This window comes from Passer domesticus, chromosome 27 (genome assembly GCF_036417665.1).
Source record: "Passer domesticus isolate bPasDom1 chromosome 27, bPasDom1.hap1, whole genome shotgun sequence".
Classification (NCBI taxonomy): domain Eukaryota; kingdom Metazoa; phylum Chordata; class Aves; order Passeriformes; family Passeridae; genus Passer; species Passer domesticus.
The window spans coordinates 3267845-3277208 of NC_087500.1; the positions used below are offsets into that span (position 1 = coordinate 3267845).

Here is a 9364-nt window from a genome sequence, read left to right on the forward strand (position 1 = left end):
GTTACCCTGGGCAGCAGCCTGACCCCAGACTGTCCCCTGCCTGCTGGGCTCAGCCTGGCTGTCCCCAGTGTGGCTGCCAGGGTCCAGGGGGGACAGAGTGACCCGGTGCTGCCAGCTGCCTGTATCCCACTGGCTCAGGGTGGGAAGGGGGCAGAGATGGTGGTGGGGAGAGCAGGACATGATGTGTGTGTGCAGCAGCAGCTGAGCTGCCTCTACCCCAGCTCACTACACCCTGCATCTCGCACTGGGACCAGGAATTGCTGTTGTCAATGTGGTGCCTTCCTTGGTGCAGGCTGAGCCAGGGTGGGAGGAGAGGATCTGCCCAGGCTGCCAAGGTGAAGGCTGGGGAGTGTCAAATGCCATCATTCTGCCTTTATTTGATTATCTTCACATCTCATTCAAAAGAACAGACTTTTTAAAAATAAAGTGCCCAGTGGAGCCAGGCCTTTGGGTAGATAAATGCATATCTGTAACATTGTCTTACCACAACACAGCAAGTGAACAGGAGCTTTCCCTGGGCTGGAGGTAATCGGCAGGACTGGCACTTCGTACAGAGAAGTAGCAAACTACAGACCACGCACCACGACACGCGGGGCGTCACGCCCGCGGGAGCTTCCGTTTGGTTTTTTATACAAACCCATAGAATAAAAAAACCAGAGTGTAGTAGAATATCCAGCAACAAAAATGGTAGAAAGGATCTGTACCTGATCTTACGAAAGCAGCATCTCAGCAAGGTGCGGTGGCGGCATGCGCGGCGCCGGTGTGAGGAGTATTGCTTGGCGGCCCGGCCGAGCGCGGCCGGTGCTCGTGGCTCTGCGCGGTGCTGGCGAAGCGAGCAAAGCAGCGGGGCATCTACGCGGGCAGCGCTAACGGGCGGCAGCAGCCGGGTGCCCCCGGCCGCAGGGAGGGTGGGCACCGAGCCTGGCGCTCCCCGACAGAGGCCAGGCAGGATTTGGCAGCTGTGGAGGCAGCAGCCTGCCTCTGGCATGGGAGCTGTCGGCGTAACCGGGGCGAGCGAGGCTGGGGCTCGGCGGGCCGTGGTCGGTGGCGGCCGCGGGGAGGAGGCGGCGGTCGGTCCGCTCCGCTCCGCTCGGTCTCAAGGCGGGTGTTGGCAGTTCAGGTGTGCTCGGCCTTTTGGTCCCGCGACGCTCGCTCATTCCCGGGCGGCTCCCGGGGCTGTGGGGGCTGTGAGCCCGTCCCACCCCCGGCCCCGTTAGTCCCCTCTCGGCTCCTCCAGGATCTGGGGCAGGTTCTGTTCCTTGCGTGCCGACGGTGGTTTGGCGGCACCGCCGTAATCCTGGATGGCCTTGGGCTCGTTGGTGTGGTAAGAGCCCTTGTAGCGGTGGTGGTAGAAGTAGAGCAGCACCAGCAGCCCTGACAGCAGCAGGAGCAGGAAGATCACGACTGCAGGGAAGAGAAGGCAGTGAGGGATTGGGGAGGGGCCGCAGGGCTGTGCCAGTGTGGAATACCAGCCAGAGGCTTCACTTACACCCAATGATGATCCCAATCCAGCCGTCGTCGTGCACGTGGGGGAACTCTGCAGAGACAGAGTAGGCAGCTGAGACCAGGCTGCAGCAAGGTCTCACGCTGGAGCTTCCCTTCTGCAGCTGGTGCTTGGTGTGGGCTCCATCCTCAGCAGGGTCCCACCACAGCACCCACCTGTGGCCATGTACCAGGGGTCCATCTCAGGAGGGATAAGGATGGTGCTGAGGGGGAGCATTGAGGCACAGCTCGACTCCACCAGCTCCCCCCGGATGCTGTAGGGCCGCAGGGGACTGGTGGGGTGGAAGATGGCTTTGAGGGGCACGAGGGTGTTGAATTTCACGCCTGAGAGGCAGCCTGAGAAGCCAGGTGTGTTGTAGCGCTGGATCTCGGGGTCAATCACGCCAGTCTCTGTGGGGCCACAAAAGGAGATTACTCATCCCTCTCAGAGGGCAAGGGCCATGCTGTGCAGAGGATACCCCGGAGACCCCAGCATGGGCAGGACCCAGCTCACCCATCACACGACCCAGGTACAGGTTTTTGGGCGAGTCCAGCTTGCTGTCCACAAACAGGGAAAACTGCTGCTCCATGATGGGGAGATAGTCCACCTGGGAGGTAGGTGCACAGCATCAGTGCCCACAGAGCCACCCTGCCCACCCTGAAGCCCCCAGGCCCCACTGGGAGGGTGCCCCAGCCCGAACCTGGGTGTAGAGTGTGCGGTGCAGGCGGGTGATGTTGACACGGTGGGGCCGCCCGTCCGTCACTGGCTTGTTGGTGAGAGTGAAGACGTAGGGGCTGGTGCCCAGCTGGTAGCGCAGCTGTAGGCTCCCTGTGGGCAGCACAGGGCTGTCAGTAGGGCTGCACCTCCCAGTGGGCACGTCCAGCCCATCTATAGGCTTGGAAAGTGGCATCCACAGGGCAGGGGGCCTTGCCCTCACCATCATCCTTGATGAGCACGGCCATATAGTCCTTGACGAAGGTGCTGACGTAGAGCAGCACGGCAGGCGCTGAGGTGGTGCTGAAGCTGAAGCTGACCTCCTCGCTGGTGAGGTTGTAGCCAGGCAGGGGCTGCCAGGGGCTGCTCACAATGCTGGCGAACTCACGGGCGGCGTACAGCGACATGGGCAGGATGTTGTACCGCACCCAGGTGCCCTCCTCGAAGTACCCACCGATGTCTGTGGGAGAGCCTTGGGTGAGGGGAGCTCCGGCTCCCCGGCCCCACCCAGCCCGCGGAGCGCTGCCACTCACCGTGGTTGCAGAAGGGCCCGGTGAAGGCGGAGATGCTGCAGTTGCAGGTGTAGTGGCTGTAGCGCTCCACGCAGAGCCCGCTGTTCTGGCAGGGCACCGGCGGGTCCTGGCAGTAGCCGGTGCAGTTGACCCGCACGCCCTCCGTCTCGTTGGCTTTGCCCTCCAGGTTGAGCGTCACCCCGTTCATCCGCAGAGCCCGCAGGCACCCCAGGAACGGGCGCATCTTGTGCTCTGCCGCGCCTGCAGCGGGGCCGAGACTGAGTGCCCTGTGCCACGGGGGGACCTGGGGGCGCAGGGACGTGGCCAGGGGCTCTCACCGACGTAGAGGGGCCTGTCAAACTCCAGGCGGACGAAGCTCTGTGGGGGGAATGGCCGCACCACCCAGGGCAGCTTGTCCACCCGCAGCCGTGCCAGCTTGACGTTGAGCTCAGCCTTCACCTGGTGCCACTCGTCGTCGTTCCAGGGCACCTCCGACCGCACCGTCACGTTCTCGTCCCCATTCCCAATGTCAAATATAAATGCCAGGTCCCTAGTGGCTGCAAGGACATGATGCTGAGAAGGGGCCCCGGCCCTCCTGCCCCCAACAGCCCTGCCCCACCCTGCACTCCCATACTGTTGAGCTCAATGCGGATGTAGTTCCTGTAGCCTGGGTTCTCCAGGAAGACTCCAGACTGGGCAGTGGTCTTGAAGTAGAAGGAGATGTCAAGGCTGTGGTTGGCCTGGAAGGTGGGGAAGATCAGGGCTGCGCCCCTGTTGAAGGAGACGGTGTTCCAGGTGTTGCCTGTGAGGAACAGGAGGGGCAGTGAGGGATGGGCAGGGTCCTCCGTGTGGGACAGCACAGGCAGGTGCAGGCACTCTGCAGGCAGGGGATGCCCTGTGGGGCCGCTCACTTACGGTCTCCATAGCACCGTAGGGGCCCCAGCACAAACTGGGCTTCAGAGCCAGTGCGGTTGGTGTCTCCAATTACAACCTGGGTGACGGGCAGGTGGTCCACAAAGGTCAGCAGACCCTTGTCTGTCCTCCTGCAAATGTGAGTGCATCAGAGGGGCCACGAGGTGTTTCTGTCCCTTCGCCAGCCCACAGCCCTGTTACCCCCATCTGAGTGCCCCAGCGTCTCTGCCCCCCATGACTGCAGCCCCCACCCCACAGCTCCTGTTCCACAGCTGCCACCCCTCACCAGATTGCATGGTCGGCGTCACAGTTGCAGAAGTACTGGGGGTCAGCACAGTTCTTGTCCAGCCCGCAGGCGCAGCGCTGGATGCCCGGCCGCGAGCCCCCCCAGTAGTAGTGCCGCTCATCGTTCCGACCCATCCAGAAGCTGAAGGGCAGCCCGGCTGCAGGCACAAAGGAGGGTCAGGACACTGTGCCGTGTCACAGCCCTGCAGTGCAGCCATGCAGCAGCGAGCCCCTTCCCCCGGCGCTCACAGGGGGTGTTGAGCAGGCGGGAGTTGTAGCAGTGGAGCTCAATGCGCTGCTCGCAGTACTCAGAGGCATTGGCCAGGGCTGAGACCTCGGCCCAGGAGGCGTTCCAGTACTCCACGGCCCCCAGGTAGGGCTGGTCCACGCTGGAGCCCGTCACCCGCGTGGCGTAGTGACGATTGTGCCGGATGATGGTCCACGCTCGGTCCTCTGCAGTGAAAGGGGAGCTTTAGAACGTCACCCCTAGCACACCCCTGCTCCCTCTGTCCTGTTCCAGCTCCAATACACAGGCATTGGTTCCCAGAGGCACCAAACAGAGGTCCCCTCTGCCCTCCTGCTGTCCCCACCTCGGATGTCACAGTACACCGTGAAGGGCTTGAGTGGCCCGCTGCCATCTGGGTCGATGGTGTAGTTGCCCGAGGTCTTCCCGCTGACCCGATAAGCATCACATGTTTCCTTGTAAAGGGCTGGAAGAGAAGAATGGAGCAGAGGTCAGTGCAAGGGAGGCACCAGGCAGGAGTAGGGGCTGCAAGTGCCCCTCCTGTCCCTGACCCACGAGGCTCCGGGCTCACATTTGTGGCAGGTCTCCCCCTTGTACCCCGTCAGGTCGCAGATGCACATGAAGTCATCCCAGGATTGGATGCAGCGGCTGTCATGCTCACACAGGTTGGGGGTGCACCTGAGGGCACAGAGGGCTCCTGTCCCAGCCCCAGCACAGCCCCCCCAATGCCCCCCACTCCCAGGCAGCACCCTCATCCCGGTCAATACCTGTCTGTGATCCCACAAACGTTGAAGAACACGTTGTGGTACTGCGCCAGGCGTTGCAGTGCCAGCAGCTCCACGTCCACGGGCTGCATGTCTACGTTCAGCATCTGCAGGCAGCCGTGGAAAGCCGTCTGGTTTGAGCGGCAGCCAGTGACTGAGGCTGGCTTGGGGCAGCCTGCAAGACAGATCAGGGTGAGCAGCCCTCAGACACCCCTTGCCCCAGACCCCGCCCTGCTGCCCACCTCCAAAGAAGTACTGGCTGCCAGTGCGTAGCTGGAAGGGGTGTGCCACCCGGAACTCAGCACCATCATCATCATCAATGGTCACCACAGCAGAGCCCTCCCGTGCCACCAGGTGCACCGAGTGCCAGAAGCCATCATTCAGGCGATGCCCTGTGCAGAGAGGAAGGTGCATGGGGACGCTCCACTGCCAGCCTGACCCCCCAGCCCCGTGCTGCCACCCCAGCCCACCTGCAGCAAACTCCAGCTTCTTCTTGCCAGGCTGGGCGATGGAGACATTGACCTGCCCCTCACTCAGCACCATCTCGAGGGAGCCCAGGCGGTCAGAGAAGCCGGTGTAGAGCAGGAGGCCAACAGTGTCCCAGGAGCGGAAGCGGAAGCTGACAGCCAGGCGGTTCCTCCGTGGGATCCCCGGCACCCGCACGTAGTTGTTGATGCCGGCGAAGGTGATGGGGCTGGTCAGCTGGTCCTGGCAGTAGTGGCCCACGTTGCCCTGGGAGAGACCATGGGAGGGGTAAGGAAGGGAATGTTCCCGTAGAGGGGAGGCCCTCTCGTCCCCGCAGTCCTGGCCTCAATCATGCCCAATTGATCCCAGTGCCTGGCAGAGCCAGGCGGGTGCCCCAGGGCAGGGACAACCTTGCACGGTCAATCCGGCGCCGCTCGGCTGAGCACAGCCCTGCATCACCCCGCAGCGGGCAGGGAGCCCTGCCCCAGGGAAGGGGTTACCCCACAGTGGGGCTAAGGACACCCAGGGAAGGGGTTACCCCACAGTGGGGCTAAGGACACCCAGGAAAGGGGTGCAGGGAGAGGACTCCCAGAGAAGGGGCCACCCCCAGGCTGGACCTCGAAGCGAATGTTGGGCCGCCGGTGCCGGGCCAGGTCGGCGACGTTGACCCCGTTGAACATGATGTTCTCCACGCAGCCCCGGAAGTTCTGCCGGTACGTGAGGTGCTGCTTGTCGTGGTCGATCACCCCTCCAAAGAATACCTGGCAGGCAGAGGGAGGGTATCAAGCCCTCCCTGGAGGATGCCACAGGTCAGCATCCTGGCAGCCCCCTGGGCAGTGCACCCACCTCAGTTTCGAGGTCAAGCTGGTCGAAGGTGCCACGGCAGCGGAAGCGCTTGACCTCCCCGTCCAGCGTCAGGTTGACGTAGTGGCCGAGACGCTCGATGTGCAGCGAGTGCCAGTGCTGGTCATCCAGGAGGCTGCCCACCGCCACCGTCGTGTGGCCCTCGCTGGCGTGCAGTGGGCTGCTGCCTGGGGAGGACCAGCATCAGCCGGCGGCCCCCAGCCCCACGCCCCCGGCCCCTGGCCCCAGCTCACCTAGGCTGATGTGCAGGAGGAGCTGGGCCTGTTTGAGCTCCACTGTGATGTAGTCACCCTGGGAGCCCTCCCCGTGCATCAGCACCCCATCCTGCTCCAGTGTCTTGAAGTTGAAGGAGATGTCATCCTCGAAGGTACTGACCCTCTTGGCTCGGAAACGGTAGGAGATGGCATCGTCCCCATCAAAGTAGAGCACATGGGACCCTGGGGAGAGCAGAGCAGCCCCACCCATGTCACTGCCTGCAGCAGCAGGTGCCCTGGCACGGGGAACACACCCTTCTGCCATGGTCTCTGCACACCTCCCTCTGAGAGAGTTTTCCAGGTGTGCCAGAGGCAGGATCCCCCCAGGCAGGGCTGCTGGAGCCCCCGGCCAGGTACTCACGGTAGGGGCAGCCGTAGAGGCCCAGGCGCAGCCCAATCTTCCCACGTGGGTTCCAGGCCACGGGAATGATGCGAATGTACCGTGCCAGGATGGGGTAATGCAGGTCGTGCCGCACCACCCCGCTCTCGTTCACGTTCCCAAAGAATGTCTGGGGATGAGGGGTCACTGTCAACACCTTGCTCCAAGTCAGGGGTCTCTACCCCCCTCAGAGAGCCCCCTCCCACAGGGAACCCCGGGCTCCCCCATACCCAGTTGCTGCCCTGCTGGAAGAAGGGTTTCCAGCTCGTGGGGTGGTCTCCATAGAGCACAATGTAGCGTGTAAGCCAGTCGTAGGTGTTGAAGGTTCCCTGCGTGGCCACCGCATTGATCCGGTGCTTTTGCATCAGGTCGATCTGGAGCCAGGGCTGCTTGTCCCGGGGGTCGGGGGACCAGCCGCTGGTGCCTGCGGGGGGAGCAGCTCAGCGGCTCGGCTCCCGACTGAGCAGTGGCTGCTTGCTCGGCCCCACCACAGCACCTGAGAGGCAAAACCCGGCCAGGGATGCCCCCTGCCCACCTCCCCTGGCCCGCCTGCAGCCCAGCTCCGCGGGGGACTCACTGTGCAGACGGGCGAAGCTGGCCGAGTAGAAGATGTTGTATCTGGAGGAGGCACCGATGGAATAGGAGTAAAGGGGAGCAACGAGCTCATCGTAGCAGGGTCCTGTGGGGAGAACGGAGTTGGGGGCGGCCTCGGAGCGCTGAGCTGGGCAGTGTCCCCGTGGGAGCTCCCCAGCCCTGCGGACCCTGGGGGCTCTGGGGACCCCGCGGCTCCCGCGGGCCGGCGGAGCGGCGGGCCCGCTCTGCTCTCCCCTCCCACTGCAGCGGAGCTGACACACCTCTGCGGGCCCCGGCGCCGCCACCAGCCGCCTCCGCACTGACGTGGGCAACGGGACCCCCGCCCCGCCCCGGCGGGGAACGATCCCGCGTGGGATCCCGGGGGATGCCGTGCAAACCCTCGCGGCACCGGCAAAAGACCCTTCGGAGGGGCCGGGGTCCCGAACCACTTTCTGGGTCCCCTAACGGGTCGGACGGAGCCTGGGGAGCTCAGCAGCATCCGCAGCTCTCACCGTAGGAACCGTGCTGCATCAACCCCCAGTCCAGCGCCCCCCGACTCTTCCGTCCCCCGTACCACCGACCCCCGCCTCGATGCCCCTGCACCCCGGCCCCGGGGAAGGGCCCCCGGGCGCCAGCTCAGGGGGCCACGGGGAGCTGCCCGGTGCAACCAAGGCCTCGCCATTCCCGTTCCCGAGCGGCTGCCCCCAGCCCCGGTACGGGGTCGGGCCCGGTGCAGCCCCGCGGCGGGGCCGCTGGCCGAGGTGCTGGCGGAGCCCGGCAGGTCCCGCAGGGCGTCCCCGCTCTCCTCGGCACCCCGGGGCATTCCGGGGCATCCCGGAACCTCGGGGCATCCCGGTAGTCCCGGGTCCCCAGAGGCTGCGGCCGGCGGGGGGGCTGCGGCGGGGCCGCCCCGGGCGGGGCGCGGCCGGCGGAGAGCCCGGACGGCCGCGGCCGGCGGTGACCTTGGGAACGGTGCGGACAGGGGCAGCCGAGCACGCCGAGGGACGGCGGGGGATGCCCGGGGAAGAAGGAGGGATGCCCGAGAGAACGGAGGATGCGGGGAGTGCTCGGGGATGCGCGGACGGGGCGGCGGGCGCGGTCCCGCAGTGCGGAGCGGCCGCTCCCGGGACTGCGGCCCCACTTACGTGCGAGGCAGCCGGGACCGGCGCTCAGGAAGCCGGCGCAGGCGGCGAGCAAGAGCCCGAAGAGGCGGCGGGCGCTCATGCTGCGCGCCCCGAGCGCCCTCGGCGCCGCCGCTCCCGGTGCTGCAGCCGCTCCCGGAGCGGGGCCGGCGGCTCCGCCCACGGGGCGGGGGGGAACCGGGCCGGGCCGGGCGCGGCGCAGAGTCCCGACCACCCCCGCCGCACCCGCGCCGCGCCCCCGGGAGATGCTCCGCCCGGGAGCCCGATTTCCCCGCTGCCTGGCACGGCGAGCCGCCCCGGGCTGCACCGGGACGCGGCTCGTGTGGGCACCGGGGCACGGTGGGGCTGTGCGGGAGCTCCCCGGGCACCCCCGGCCGGTTCCTCGGCGGTGCCCGGTCCTCGCCGCAGCCCGAGCCTCCCCTGCCCCTCTGCGGGGAGGGTGGGAGCGCTGCCCGCAGCCCCCCCGCGGCAGATGTGGAGTGTTTGTGATCAAGCCGTGGATTAAGGCCCGCAGGTCTCGGGGTCGCTGCTCTCCCCGGTGGTGCAGAAGAAGGGATTTAGTTTGTAGCTGCTCTCAGCCACCCCCAGAGGCCCACAGAGGGGCTGGGAGGGCTGGCTCCTGCGTGCCCTACATACACCTGCACCCCGCGGTGCTCCGTGTCCCCTGGCCCCGCAGGACAGAGCTGCTGTCCCAGGGGCCTGGAGCAGTCCCGGGGGACGGGGATGCCCCAGCAGCTGCTGGCTCCAGGCGTGCAGCAGGAGCACGGCCAGGC

At 65.9% G+C, this 9364-nt stretch overlaps 1 protein-coding gene across 1 annotated transcript; it reads right to left on the reverse strand.

Annotated features, from left to right (window-relative positions):
• Positions 1-357: 357 nt before the first annotated feature.
• On the reverse strand, positions 358-8778 carry CNTNAP1 (contactin associated protein 1). Its single transcript, XM_064399677.1, has 24 exons — positions 8595-8778; positions 7454-7555; positions 7107-7300; positions 6859-7006; positions 6477-6680; positions 6226-6410; positions 5997-6140; positions 5385-5646; positions 5157-5306; positions 4918-5089; positions 4722-4828; positions 4497-4616; positions 4156-4359; positions 3908-4064; positions 3625-3752; positions 3344-3511; positions 3048-3266; positions 2731-2970; positions 2421-2657; positions 2184-2311; positions 1997-2090; positions 1660-1893; positions 1490-1537; positions 358-1404 (listed from the first exon to the last, which is right to left on the reverse strand). Exons 1-24 carry the CDS (start codon positions 8671-8673, stop codon positions 1214-1216), a joined length of 3915 nt encoding a protein of 1304 aa, XP_064255747.1. The 5' UTR covers positions 8674-8778; the 3' UTR covers positions 358-1213.
• Positions 8779-9364: the final 586 nt, after the last annotated feature.

Coding starts and splice junctions, on each gene's coding strand:
- CNTNAP1 (XM_064399677.1), bottom strand. CDS start 8,673: ATGAGCGCCCGCCGCCTCTTCGGGCTCTTGCTCGCCGCCTGCGCCGGC. Junction 5,090..5,156: donor CAGCCAGTACTTCTTTGGAG/GTGGGCAGCAGG, acceptor TCTGTCTTGCAG/GCTGCCCCAAGCCAGCCTCA. Junction 1,538..1,659: donor CCCCTGGTACATGGCCACAG/GTGGGTGCTGTG, acceptor CTGTCTCTGCAG/AGTTCCCCCACGTGCACGAC.